The sequence below is a fragment of the Astyanax mexicanus genome, chromosome 8 (assembly GCF_023375975.1).
Source record: "Astyanax mexicanus isolate ESR-SI-001 chromosome 8, AstMex3_surface, whole genome shotgun sequence".
NCBI classification, from domain to species: Eukaryota; Metazoa; Chordata; class Actinopteri; order Characiformes; family Acestrorhamphidae; genus Astyanax; species Astyanax mexicanus.
This window is the reverse complement of record NC_064415.1, coordinates 57310596-57325690: the sequence shown is the minus strand read 5'-3', so window position 1 is coordinate 57325690 and position 15095 is coordinate 57310596. Positions and strand designations below refer to the sequence as shown.

The following is a 15095-nucleotide window of genomic DNA, read 5'->3' as shown; positions in this document are numbered from 1 at the left end:
AATCTGGTATCCCAAAGCAACCACCTAGAAGCACCTTGGCAACACCACAGCATCTACTGTGCAATTACCTTGGGACAACCTGGGGAAACTGCCTGAAATACCATTAAAAAGCATTGAAACACCTTATCAACCACCAGGAATACCATAGCAACTGCTAACAGACACCTTTGCACTTTTCTCATTAACAGTAACCTTTTAAGGAGGACGTATGACATTGTTTAGTCTGCACTTTTTATATTTTAACAAAAGATAAAGCTTCTGGAAACAAAATAATAAAACAAAAATCAGTGTAACCATCACAGAGTTCAGCACCATCTTTATTCGCCAAAAGCAAGGCCTTAGGGGGGAGGGCGAATAAAGCGTGGCACAAGGCTGCGGTGGTGTGTGGTGCATGCTGATAACCTCCTCTTCTTCACCACACAGCGCCTCCCAATCAACCGGGCCATACAACTGAGCGCACAGCACCGTCTCACCAGCCGGCCGAGAGGGAACAAGCCTGTTACTCGCTCGCCCCGAGACGCGGGAGGAGAAATAACATGAAAACACCATGAAATAAGAATTTCAGCTTCACCCCCCCCTCCCCCCCTCACAGTTCTCCTCAGCATTCCACTGGAAGCTTTATAGTGATGGTGATAGGAGAGTTTATTCCCACAGCAAGAGAGAAACTTTACAGCCTAGAAAAGTGTTTAATATACACACACACTAAATTAGAATTTAATGACCCTTAGAAGTTGCAGGGATTTTGAAAAATAAGAAAAAACATTGTACCATTTAATATAAATTGATTGTTAACTCCATCTCACATCAGAGGTCTGTAATAAAAAGAGATATTTTATTATGATTGAAAATCCATCCTTTACTATTTTGCCATTTTTTATTTTGGTTTTATCAGGTTTTATTTGGTTTAAAGCAGAAGCTCATTCTCAAACCCGCCCATTCAGAATGGAAATCTACACTAAATACGATTGTGTTCATTATGTAATTACAATACATCATGAAATTACATACTTTACACAATAATTTACATAACATCTAATAATTCATACTAAAAAGAGAATAAGTCATAATAGATACTGACTAATGCAGTAAGTCATGAACTGAATATACTTAATAGTTTACAGTACAGACTGAATAAATAATAGTAGATTAGCTTGTAGTAGATCAGCTTGTAATAACTTTAACTGATTTTATCATAAACCCAACAGCTTAACTCCTGTATGATCTCACATCAGTCTCTTCAGACAGCAGTGTTATTTTATTCTTTATTTTGTTTATTACCTATTTTGCTCCTGCATGGGTAAGATAGGATTGCAGGGATGACTGTTGACTGTTGTCAGGGTTTTAATGAGTCTGTAGCGCAGCTGTTTTTTACGCCACCAAGATAGATGTTAAGATATGTTAGGGCTTATTGTTTCTTCATTAAAACAGCTGTAGAAACCTTTACGCTGTATCTGGAATGTGAGGTGGTCCAGGACGCTCACAGCACAGCAATTTTTGTAACATACATTAAACGCTTATTTGCATATCCCAGCCTATTGCAGTGTCAGTATGGTAATCAGTATCAATATTTCAGTGACGATTAACAGGTGTAATGGTTATAAGGATGGATATATACCTGCAGCCTTTTGCCAAGTGTTTATTGGGTGTCCCATCAGCCCCCTCAGCCCCCCGGCTCTAACTGCTACATAAATAAAGGCGTGTTTTGGCCGGTGTCCTGTCGGCCCTCTGGAGGGACTGTGTTTTATGGTTTGCGCGAGTCATGCCACATAAATATCAGTGGCTATCAATCATCAGTGACGGCGCGCTTGATTGGACGGATCCATCGCACTGTTCGCCTGGTGCTACCAGCGGGAAGAAGACGACCTGCATGTGGACATAGGAGTACACACCTCTCACTACACTCACTGTAGAAGTATGTATGATAGACCCACACACACAAATACACACTCTAACACACTCTTACACACTCATACACATTTCCATTGCTCCTGTCTCCAATCCATTTGGCCGGGGTTGCGGGCACCGGGGTTGCTCACTTGTTTACGAGTGTGTATGTTTCTCGAAATCTGCCCAGAATTTACAAGTGGTTTACCTCGCGCTTCAGTAGGGCAAGACGAGAGACGGGAGGGAGAGAAAAGAGAGAGAGAGAGAAACAGTGTGAGAGGAGAAAGATAAAGCTTAGAGCAGCGGGTGTGGAGGCATCGCAGAGGCGCCGTGGTGGTGGAGGGATTCAGAAAGAGAGAGAGAGAGAGGGAAGCAAACGAACGAGAGCAGGACCAGACCGGGCGAAGAATCCCCGCACTCCACAAGTGGACTTCCCCAATCCTGCTGACCCGCCCAACACACACCTCAAACCCCAGCAATGTCAGTCCTCATTGCCACCCAGCTGAAGATAGACACCAGCAGTTCCTCCAGAAAGGTAAGGGCCTTGGCTTTCACCAGTAGGTCTTCTGAATTGTTGGTTTCTGCTGACTTTACCTGCTTCAACACTTCTTCAAATGTGGGTCTTTAAAAAATAAGAATCTACTCTACATGTTCATATGGCTTTCCATAGAAGCCATTAGAAGTTTTAGGAATGCTTTTTTAAGAACTGCTTGTCAAAAAGGTTTTACACCAGTTTATGGTTTTCCTTAGAACTGTGAATTTACGTATGTCTAGAAGCTTTATTTTCTAGAGTGTTGGCACTACTGCACTTGATTGTGATGGTATTAGATCTTTTGAGCTTTTTTATCTGTTGTACTTTCTACTTTAGCAATTTTCTTAACACAAATTCTAGAGAACTCTGGAATGAGAACCTTCTTTCTTTCCCTATAGAACCTGGATGTCCATGGATGCCTTCATATTAAAGAAGCCATTTTTGCCATAGTTTCAATGAGATATGAGATTGAAGAACATTTTCCCAAGGACTTATAGTTGTTCCGCAAAGTTTTCACAATGGTCGGGGCTTCATCTTGACTGCAATGATAACCAGCAGCCACAACAGCTCAGATAAGGCAGATAAGGTTCCACTCCCCTGTTCTACAACAGTTTAAAGAGCAGTTTGAAGTGAGGACCTCTTGTGGTTCCCTGTAGAACCTGTCCATGGATGCCTCTTTCTAAAAAAAAAACATTTTTATTCAACATATATACATTTTAAGAACTTTTTCTGGGGCACTAATGGTTGTGAAAGTCCTAGTCTTTCAGGTCTTTCATAGAACCATACATCAAAGACTAGTACTTTTGTTTTCTTTGTTTTTAGTGTTATCAACTTAGATTGTTGTTGTATATTTGTCCTGTAGAACCTGTCCACTTAGATCCAGCTTTAAAGAAGCCATTTTTGTTCTACACAATATGTCCAAATGATGAATGCATCGCAAGCTTTGCCATCAGCAGCCAGAGCCAGAGAGAGCACAATTGACCATTCTCTCTCTTGCTGGGTGGATGGCGTTATTTTTCCTTATCAATCCCATTGTGATGTTGATCTGTGGGCTGATGCATCAGAGCTGGGGATCTGGCGCTTTCCTCAGAGCACGTTGGATGCTCCATCATTGGCTGGTCAAAAAGAGGCTGTGGTTATAACTTTATTTGTGCTTGTCCTAACCCTTATAGAGTTGGGAGCTGAGAAAGGATTGGGTATTGGAGGCAGTATTTTTGCTTTTTGGACCCCCCTATGGACTAGGATGAGATCCACACAATGAGGAAGCAAGTCTTGAAACCATCTACCGAATATCTTTGTTACCAGGGGAGGTATTCCTGTCAACTGTAGAGAGAGGCAGAAGGATGCATTTCTGTGGAGCATATTAAAAACAAGTTTTAGGCCATAGTGCCCCTTTAGTGCAATAATATAATGTGTTTTTTGGAGTGACAGCCCCTTCAAGATTTGCATGGTAAAACTCTTCAGGGAATCAGGTTTAGAAAAAGATGAGCTAGGCTGTTGTTATGCTTGAACACATCGTGAGTGAACGAACTTATCTGCTACTGAGGGTGTGTTCGAAATTGAGCGGTACTCTACGGAGTCCGTTCTCCATCCACACTTTTCGAAAACGTTTAAAACTTCTTTTTTTCCACACCGCCTCTGGCAAGTTCATTCAGAGTCTTTCTCTCCAGTGCAGACGTGCAAAAACACAGAACGTTTGTCCTCTGATTCGAGCAGAAACCATTTGGACACGACCGGAGGGAGTTTGGGAGGACGCAGGTAAAACAGAGTTTGAGGCGAAACTGAAAAAGTTGAAATGCAATAAAACAAACCAACACAAAACACAGAAGAGCTGAGGAGATCCTTTCAGGTGTCTTTCTGTATGCTGTCAAACAACCTGCTGCAGAAAAGGGGAACTAAACCCACAGTCGAGGGAAAAAAGAACCAGAATCAGGCAGTTCTGTGATCACTACCCCTGCTGGTTTCATCCCACACCAGGTAGATAGAAGATACAAAACATTTGAGTCCTAATTGGACCTCAAGCAGAACTGTTTAGAGGACGGTTGGCCAGCCGTGGTGTCCAGGAGGACCACAGCACCCAGTTTATGGATATAGAATTAGAAACAGACTTTGCAGCTCTGCAATACAGTGGACTTCAACCTCCACACATGGTGGGTAGCACCTATTAGGCAATTGGGGGTTAGGTAGACGTTTTGTTTTAGAGCACCTCTACCATAATGGTGATGGACGAGAAAATGCTGTTTTTATCAAATGTTGAACCCAGTGTGCAGAATCTTTCCCTAAATGTAGTAGACCTGCCAAGACATATTTAGCCGTTTCCGGATGGGATTAGTTTCTCAGGGGGTTCTGGGATAATTTTCTCTTTTATGTTTTTTTTTTTATCCTCTGTGATTTTATTCCCATCCAGAACGATCATGTACGTGTTTTTCTCAGACATCCTCTGAGAAAATTACAGGCTGAATTATCTACTGTTTTTCACTGAACTCCTGTAATCGTACTCCTCCGGTAATTTTAGTCCTGTCCGGACGCACATCTCTGAGTTTCGTCTCCTTGCGTTTAATAAAATAGATATGTCTCCACTGCCATGCACCGTAATTACACTTTGGGCATATTTCTGTTTCCACGGAGATCCATGTAAACACAACAGCGAGTGGAAATGGAGGAGCTACTGAACGCCGCGATGTCATGTGACCAAGAAAGCCTAAAAACTCACTGGAAGTCACCCTGAGAAACTAATCCCGTCCAGATAGGGCTTTTGATGTTGGGGTTATCCTGTGTGGTAGTTAATAAATGCAGGCAATTTTTGGGTCAGTTTGGTGTAGAATTGGGCTCTGATTTTGGTATATTTTTGGGCATTATCTCTCTCCCTTTCTCTCTCTCTCTCTCTCTCTCTCTCTCAAGCTTCGTCACAGTCGTCATATAGCTGCAGTACGTTAAGTCTCGTCCGTATCATCCTTGTTTAAAACCCAATTTCACCGCCACCTTATCTCCACCGTGTCAGAATTGGATTCAGACGGCGTGTGATGTGCCCTCTCTCAGCACCTTCCCCATTCAGTTAACATGTCCTTACCTTCTGTCTGCAGTGAGGAACAATAGAAAAGTGTGCAAGAAAAACATGATTTTTTTTTCTTATTAAAAAATGATGAGTTTCTTTGATTTTACCAAAATTGAAAAGCTCTGGAATATAATCAAGAGGAAGATGGATGATCACAAACCATTAAACCACCAAACTGAACTGCTTGAATTTTTGCACCAGGAGTAAAGCAGCATAAAGTTATCCAAAAGCAGTGTGTAAGACTGGTGGAGGAGAACATGATGCCAAGATGCATGAAAAAAAGTGTATAAAAACCAGGGTTATTCCACCAAATGATTTCTGAACTCTTAAAACTTGAATATGAACTTGTTTTCTTTGCATTATTTGAGGTCTGAAAGCTCTGTGTTCATTTCTCATTTTCTACAAATAAATGCTCTCGTTTTACTCAAACGTATTCCTATAAATAGCAAAAAAAATCAGAGAAACTGATTCAGAAGCTGAAGCTCTCTTTTAATTTTTTTCCATAGCTGTAGAACATCAGTGCTGAATACAGACTTATTATATCTAAAATATGGACGGGAATATGAATGTAAACACTCAGAGAAGTGCGAATGTGGTGGATAATTGAAAAGTAATTGAATTGTTTCCTGAACTCAGCTGGCAGTCGGTATAATAAGGCTGGAACAGCCTCCCTCCTCCTGATTGTTGTTTATGCATTGGCTGCTGCATGTTGAAGAAGCCGGGCTCCATTAGTAGTCTGTGCTGGTAATCTGCGAAAGTACGCGAAAGTACGTTACAGCAGGCTGAGCAAATCAAAACCAAAGTGTGAGTCAGACCTCGAGCATCCGGCATTGTGTTGCCACTTGTTCCTGTGATGGAAGGCGGCTGTTTTGTAAGCACTTTTTGATGCATGATTTATAAGCCAAATCAGATGCAGGAGTCGCACCTAGACTCGTCTCTTCAGGCCTGATCTTTAGAGCCGGGTTCTCCGGTTTATTTACGACTTTATTTTCTGTTTCTGCTTCTGTTTGCGCCAGCACTTCCTTCTTCAACGAGATTTCTCCCATTATTGAAAGTCTGTTGACATTCATTTCCTTAATTGCAACAGCAATTCCACATCACGGATGATAAGCCCAATGAAGGCAGTGATGCGTCGTGCATCATTCATGCCACGATCCAAATCAACACTTTCCTGCTGAGAAATCCAACTCAGGAAACTGGTGGATGGTTTTAAATGGTCTGAGCTGGTTTTGGATGGTCAAGGTGGTTGATATGGTTTTTATCTGGTCATCCAGATATAAAAAAACAAGGCACGTACTTTGGCTGTGCTGAGTTTCGAGGTTGAGATTGTGTATAGTGTATGATGTCTAATTGTTTAGTGTGTGATAGACATTTTTGTTAGCTAATACAAATTATTATAACTTAGTTGTGAAGTGTAAGTTACCCAATCTGTTTATAATTGGACTAAAATGACTAAAAAGCTTGGGCTACATGGAAAACACAAACATGCTAGTCCATGATCAACTGTGACTCTCTTTATCTGCTGACTAGCTATGGACAATAGGTACAGATCCCTCCCTCAAACGAAGTCTGCAGGCTAATCCTGCTGTGTACTGTCTGAGCTTCTCAACCAAAATGAGTGAAGTGGTTAATCTTCAACTGATCTAGTGGGTGAGGCTCTTATGGAGGTTGATGGACGAGGGGTGGAACCAGGGTGATTCTATACAGGTTTCTTTATTGTGACGTCACAAGAAGGAAGGAATATCTAAATGGCTCTTTCAGCTGATTTGCAGAAAACTGATGGGATGTTTTAGTGTTTGGAGTGTTTATAGGGGCAGTCGGGACCTGAGTGGAAACACGAAAGCACGCAAAAAGAACAAACACACATTCATTTAAGGGGTTATCCAACGTAAATCCAGTGCAGCTGATTTTATTTTATTTTTAAAGGGAAATTTCAAAGTGGAAATGAGTTGTGCATGTCCGCAGGAGATTCTTTATTCTCCATGCCTCCCATATTGGTAATTATCAAACATCCCTGGTATGATAACCGTGCATTTTCATACCAAGCTAACCATGAAACCAGTTAATTCTGTAATTCTCTGGAAGGCAAGTCGTTGCAGTGATTCCTCCCCCCTCACTCCCCGAGAAGAGTTACCACTGCATCAGGACATTTCTGCTGGATTGGTGTGTTTGCTGGACGTTTTCCACTCTGACCTCAGACATGTGCTTCAGCAGTTCATTGCTTTCTGCTTTCAGCAGCTCAGGCTTTATAAACAGCTGTTTCACTGCCAAAGTTATCACAAATCAAAGCTGTGCGCTTGGCAGCAGGACTGCACAGGCGTTTAGCAAACAATTCATGGCGTGCAGTTGATAAAACAGAGCTGGAGAGAAGAATGGAGGTGGTGACCTCTCTGAATGCATGCAGTGAAGCTGTCCTGAGCGTGTGGATGGATGGTATTTGATGGTATTGAGCTTCTGCAGGATTTTAAAAGGGTACCACAGCTTCATGGGCTTATCAGTCTGGGCTCCAACTCCAATGAAACTCACTCCACCATGTAAGCTTTTCTAATACATGGCGGTTTTATATCCCTGTGCATTTGGGCTTATGGACGGTTTTACACCTAAAAGAGTCTGCACCAAGGTTCATGCTTGTGTTATAATATAATGTTTAAATGCGATGCAGTTTACAGTGCAGTGAATACACCTGTATGATAGATTTATATTTTTTTAGACGATAAGGTGCAATAAGAGACAATAAGGATGCCTAAAAAAATGCTGGATGTTAATCTACACAGATTTCTCTCCTTAAAACTGTTTATTTGGGTGAATAAAGCTCTTCCGTTTATTTACAGTAAGCTTAGATTTCCAATTATTTGTTTTTAGTGAAGTTTCTCCAGCACTAAGGCTGGGTGCAGCAGGATTAGCATTAGCCGCAAACATCACTAGCACTAGACTGAGGAACCCTAAGTGTTCCGGTAACCCAGGGTACTATCATCTAGCGGTTCCTCTCATGTAGCTTGTTTTAACATGAATGGCAAAAGAGCTAGGGCTGTGGTAAGCGGCTAATGCTAATGCTGCTGCACCCAGCCTTAGTGCTGGAGAAACTTCACTGAAACTCTGGACTCTTGGTTTGTTCTAGAAACTTTAAAACTGAGATTCTCAAAACTTCTTATGGTTTCATGGATTTCCAGGTAATTTAAAGTTAATTTTTTATTTTGTGTAAGGCGAAATATGTAACAAAAAACAATTAATAGGTTTGTAATACAACTTTTACATTATGGTTTTGAGGTTCTCTAAACTAAAAAGTTTGAAATATTTTAAGGGACGTTGCACAAATTAATTACAGCCCATTTTATTGCTCCTTTTTCAATTGACCAGTGAATCCATGCTTGGTTTAAAGCTGGATGAGCGTCCGTTGGTTCTGATCCTCCGGTTCTTTAGGGAGTGAGCTGGTCATATGTGCAGGGCTGGTTTTCGCTGACTGCTTGCGTTTGGGCTTTGTGCCATAAAAGTGAAGTACTCTTGTTTCAAAGCTTTTTAATTGCTTTGGCCATTTGTCACGCCAGCTGCGGCTCCGAGGCCGCGGTGTAATCGAATGCCGGAGCGTAATTGAGTGATAAGGAGTGTGTTTCACTACTGAACTCGGATCCCATTAGGGTCAGCCTTTGCCGTGTATAATTGAATTTTGATACAGACTCTAAACTCGGCTCCTCGTCCTCCGCTGGAGCAGATGCTCCTGCTCTGTGGACGGGTAGTTGGCTGGGTTTTCAGACAGAAAAAGAACCTGTTACACAGTAAAATCTACAGTGTTAAAATCACATTTGTATCCTGACAAAGATCAGTTTTAAAACTTCCACAGATGTTGGGATATGAGTATTTTTAACCTCCTACAGTCACATTATATTCTGTCTTATGTCTACCACGTTTCTTTACCTCATTGATGAGTCTCCCTTGTGCTCTTGGGGTAATTTTTACTGGTAACAAATTGTCTCTATTTGTAGATTTTTTGCCTTATGGTAGAATGATGATTTTATAAATCTCTAAAATCACTTTATAACACTTTCCTGCTTTATGTAAATCAAAAACCTTTGATCATAGATCCTCTGAAAGCTCTTTTTGGCATGGCAAGTCTCACATACACATATGCTTCTCGAGCAGGGCAAACTCAAAAGATTTGAGTGTTTTTTTTTTTTTTTGAGTAAAAGTAGCTCTAGTCTGAACCTCCATACTAGCAGGACTCCAGGTTTGCTTGAAGTCCATAACACAAGAGTTCACATACCTTTTTCCTCTAGCTCTCATGATTAATTAAGAGAATTAGTACATGCCTTTTTTGAGTTTTGAGCTGCGCAAGGTGTACTTTTCCAGCTGTTACGATAGCAAAGACACACTGACAACACCTAAATCAAGCTGAACAGTTAGATTGCCTATAGATTGCTAAAATAGAGTATCTATAACAGAAACCTAAAGTGTAACCCTTTAACCATTTTCTGAAACAGAAAGAATAATTGTTGGTTTGGTCAAATCGGTAGAGGGGGGGTCTGCAGTGGTGGTGGTTTGGTGAGATCTGTAGAAGGGAGGGAGGTGGTGGGGGGTCTGCAGTGGTGGTGGGGTCTCCAGCAGCTCTGCTGTTAGTTAACAGACTGCAGCCGGCTGCTGGATCTGCAGGGAACAGGAAACCAGGGGAAATTAATTGAACCTCACATGCTATTCAGTTTACCATGCGTTCCCCTAATATCAGTGATGCAATTAGAACTGCGCTGTGATTAGACCGTTCCTGCAGCACTACAGCACTGCGGCAGAGAACACTGCAGAATATAACAGAGGGTGTTTTGAATGAAGGGGTTTTTATGTAACAGAGGTTTTGGTATAAATGAGTTCTGTGGTTCTACCTCAAGGCCAAAAATGCTCTGAGATGATCCTCGAGAGAAACATTCTGAGAAACTAACAGAACCTTTCCACTGATTCTGGGGTAAAGGCAGCACAACGCAGAACTTTTTTATGATGAGTGCCAGTTTCATCATTATAATGTTTTTGACAGTCTTTGCAGTGACTGCACTTTCTTGAAGTACTTCTTTTTGGATTGACTTGCCTTCATTTTTTCTTAATTTTTATTTTATTTAGTTGAGTAGTTTTTGCTCCTCATAATCTGGATTAGAGCATTACTCAAATATTCACTATTCTCTGTATACCTGTAACTCTACCTCTTCACTACTTTACTTTAACTGATGCTCTCAAACACTTTATTAAGAGACAAGAAATTCAGCACAGCTGTTAACTGAAAGCCTGAATTCCAGGTGACTCTACTTCATAAAACTGACTGAGAAAAATGTAGATGTGTAAAGCTAAAATATAAAACACTCTTTTTTAACACTTTTTGATTACTAAATAGTTCCAGAAGCTTTTCTTCATAATTTGGGTGAGTTTAGTATTAATCTGCAATGCAGAATGTTTTTACAATTTTTTATATTGCAGTTTTTCAGTTCCCTTTTTTATAGTGCATTTTTGTGATGATGAAAAAGTGGTGAAATTAATCAAAACCAACTAGCTAACTTGAATATGATTGTGTTTTTTTGCTTTTTTGCTTGAATATTCAGCTTTTTTTAACCACCTTGCCCATCATAAAAAACAGCATGGACCATCCAAACCCAAACTACCAGTAAAATCTACAGTAAAAGTGAAACTCTAGAACAGGATCAGATTTTTTTTTTCCCAGCATGGCATCATCATCCACAACAAACCCATCACTGGTGTAGCCTACCATTCCCATTCCCAATCCCAGTCCTACTCACAGCACATGGTTGACCGCTGGGTGGCGCCGTAACACCGTCTAACACCCTGTCAGAGCTTTGTTAAGAAGTAAAAGAGCTCAGAATCTCGGTGGGGACGGTGGGAGCACTGCGCGTGGACTTGTGCTCTGTGTTCTGCTGGTCTGGGGGAAGAGTCTGGTCTGGGGAGGGAGGAGGTTCTGCTGGACTGGGCTGGCGTGGTTCTGGTGGACTCGCTGTTGGAGATAGATGGAGAAGCTGTAGGAGCCTGAGGAGGCTGTTTGTTCCCTGTCTCGGATGGATAGAGAGGTACTTTTCATGCAGAGCGCGTCGCACACCAACCAGCCAGCTCTCTCTCCAGCTCTCCATGCATCCATCTCTCCAGAAACGAGCAGCTGTAGAGGCTTTTTCTACAGGAACATCAGCACACATCTGGATTTCTGGGTTATCTCGAGTGCTGAGCGTGTTGTGGTGTTGAGGAGGGGGTCTTTCTTCAGCTCTGAAGGAGATCTGTAGCTGTGAAGGAAGGAAGGAGGGAGATACGAGGGAAGAGAGGGGAGAGAGGAGCAACGTGCTCTGAATGTAGATAGAGCAGAAGACTTTGCCCAGCACTGATTTGGGCGAGGAGCTGTCCAGTGCTGAAATCTCTCCCGGAGCTTATTGTGTGGAGCTAGTTGTTGGAGATCGAGAAGAGGGGGCTTCTGCAGACCACCAAAAGGCCAAAGAAGGGGAAACAAGGATTTAATTTAAAGAAATGCAGTAGATCTTTGCCCAAACCCCCATATCCAGCTCCCCCCGACCTCCACTTCCATTCTAAAAAGCAGCTGGAACATCTGGACTGATGGCTTCTCTCTACCAGAGATTCACCGGGAAGATCAACACCAGCAAATCCTTCCCGCACCCACCTGAAGCCAGCCACCTTCTCGGAGGGCAGGTGGAGGTGGACGAGAAGACTGGAAAAGCCCCCCAGCCTGCGGCAGACGGCCGGATTCGGGCGCAGCAGTACCGCAAGAGGAACACCTGCGAGGATGAGGACGTAAGAGCTTCACTAGCTGGGTTATAAACCAACATTATGATGAATGATGTTGATAATAATTAGTATTATTATTGCTTTGTTGCATTGCATTGTGTTTTTCTTTTGTGTCTTTTATTGCATGCATGCATTCATGCATGTAGAGAAAAATAGAGAAAAATAAACAGGGGTATCTGTCTCTTGTCTCTGGATGCACGCGAGGAAAGCAATTTTAAAAAGTAAGCAATTATGATAAGAGTAGTAGAAACAGTAGTATTGGTAGTGGTATGATATTGGTAGTGATGGTTGTGATACTGATACTGGGTAAAATGGAAAATTGGAGGGCTGCTGCTTCTGCAGCACAAGTTGCAAACTAAAAAACAAATGCAACAATGCATTTGTAAATGCATTACAATCGTTTTTACAATGTTGCAAAAAAAAAGCCGCAACAACAAAGCGTGCATGCTCCTTGATTATAATAGCAATACCAATAGTAACAATTATGAGTAGTAGCAGTTATTAAGCGTCGTAGCTACAGCAGCACTGCGTGGTCAATAAAACAATTCACGCTATTGATTTATTTTCGCTCCCGTGTAAAAGACGTGGCGTGACGTCACTCCCCGCGTGAAGCTATCGTGACGCCGTGTTTTTCTCGCTCGCGCTTCCGAAGCTCAGCGGTAAAGAGTTCAGAAAGGGGTTAATCAGGATTTAAGACTTGAGCAATATGTATATTATATCGTTAATGCGTACAGATAAGAAAAGTGGAAACTAAAAGAAAAAAGACAAATAAATGAATAAATTCAGTGTTGGAATAAATAAAGTCCAGTTAAGTGCAAGAATACACAAGAATACACAAGAAAACACATGATGTACATTTCAATGGACACACTGTCTGAAAGGGTTAAATTCACTTCTTCAGAGCTAAAAACTGACATTTTCAGTGTTGATTCTGACATTTTCTACTAATATATCACGTATTATAGTGTTTGTTGTTTTGTTTTAGTACTAAAATCATTTTTACATATTTTTTGACTTTTTTTTATTTGATTACTTATACAGTTCTGGAAAAAATGATGGGTTTCTTAGATTTTACCAAATTGAAAACCTCTGGAATATAATCAAGAGGAAGAGGGACAATCACAAGCCATCAAACCACCAAACTGAACTGCTTGAATTTTTGCACCAGAAGTAAAGCAGCATAAAGTTATCCAAAAGCAGTGTGTAAGACTGGTGGAGGAGAACATGATGCCAAGATCCAAACATTGATTTCTGAACTCTTTATGAATATGAACTTGTTTTCTTTGCATTATTTGACTTTGAATTTGAGAAATTTGAGGAATTTGAGAGAAATGTTGTCCGTAGTTTATAGAATTAAACAAAACGTATAAATAGCAAAATCAGAGAAACTGATTTAGAAACTAAAGTACTCTCTTCATTTTTTACAGAGCTGTGTGTTGCAGACTTTACTCTGAATTTTAGTACTGTTTTAGTAATGTTTATATATATATATATATATATATATATATATAATGACTGTAATAGTATTGCTTTACCCTTACTGCATTAGATTTCCTGTTATTGCATTCCTTTTCCTACAATAGCGGTGAATTTACTGTTATAGCTCCTGAGTTCAGCTCAGGTTGGGTGATAAGTGATGATAATATTTCTGTGCAGGCTCTGTATTAATAAGTAATTGAATGTAGATGATGTAGTGTCTCCCCAGGCCTGCTTCCTTTTCTGGCCTGATTGAATGCGGCTAATGTGTGTAATAGGATGTCGGTTTAATGACCAACTTTCTCTTCAGCTCAGAGTTATGCTTAGTAGCTAAACTACACTAAGCTGGCATATACTATAGATATAACACAGAATATCTAAGAACACATATTTTATAGTTTTTTGTTAAGGTATGAAATTAGCCTTTTTTATCACTGAATATTGACAAAGCTAGAAATTAGGTCCCCAATATGACAGGGTTCATACGGTCATGAATAACCTGGAATAGTCTTGGATAAGTTTTGGAAAAATAAAAATACACAAAAAGTTTTGGAAAAGTCATTGAAATTTGCTCTACAAATCTTTGTGTTTCAGTTTATTGATGGAAAAAATCTATTTTGAGCTACAAATACGTCAATCAGCTCAAGAGTTCATTCAGTAATTTAACCCTACACAATGGAGCTCTCTTTAGTTCGTTTTTGGTTTTATTGTCTATGTCTGCATCGTATAGTCATGAAAATTTGCCTTAAAGGCATGGAAAAGTCATGGAAATGTATTGGTTAAAACGTGTATGAACTCTAGAATAGCTGCTGGTGGCTAAATAAGGACAACCTTTTCTAGAAGCTGCACCTTATTGGACGAGAGCAGCTCATTTTACAAATAAATAAACATCATCACATTTAAACAGCTACATAGTATTGTCTATTGACTGTTTTGTCCTAGAGAACCTTCAGGAGAACCTAAAACTCAACCAAAACCAGTCCAGCTGAGCAATTCTTTGAGGAAAAGTGACTCCAGATAATCATTTTTTTGGGTCATCCATCCATTTTTAACAGTGTTGAGGCATCTTGTTACAACACATATCTTGTCAGTGGTGGGTTCTGTATTGGTGTTTTAGTTTTAACAACCAGACCAAGGACTCATCAAAGTCACAAGGGGTCTGTGGGACACTGTATGATGCTTTGTCCAGCAGGAAGGTGGGCTTTCTGAAGGCTCAGTCCACGGGTGATTCCCACGGGTGACAGTCTGGCAGAGTCATTGTATCACACTGAATTATTAATGAAAGCGATGCTGAGAATCAGCTGACGGGAGCGGGCGGTGTCAGGAATCTGGAGAGCTGTCAGTCAGATTAATGAACACTATTGTATCTCCTCA

The 15095-nt window shown here is 40.8% G+C and overlaps 1 protein-coding gene across 2 annotated transcripts in view; it reads left to right on the top strand.

The window, feature by feature from the left end:
- Window positions 1-15095, top strand: part of dpp6b (dipeptidyl-peptidase 6b) — a 139547-nt gene that overhangs the window by 12793 nt on the left and 111659 nt on the right. The window contains exon 1 of one of the 2 annotated variants that reach the window (XM_022677780.2): window positions 11335-12251. The exons of the other annotated variant lie outside the window; for it this stretch is intronic. Coding sequence (XP_022533501.2) covers window positions 12057-12251 — 195 coding nt within the window. The 5' untranslated portion in view covers window positions 11335-12056. Of the gene's footprint in view, window positions 1-11334; window positions 12252-15095 lie in introns of those variants that run through there. 2 annotated transcript variants of the gene reach the window in all.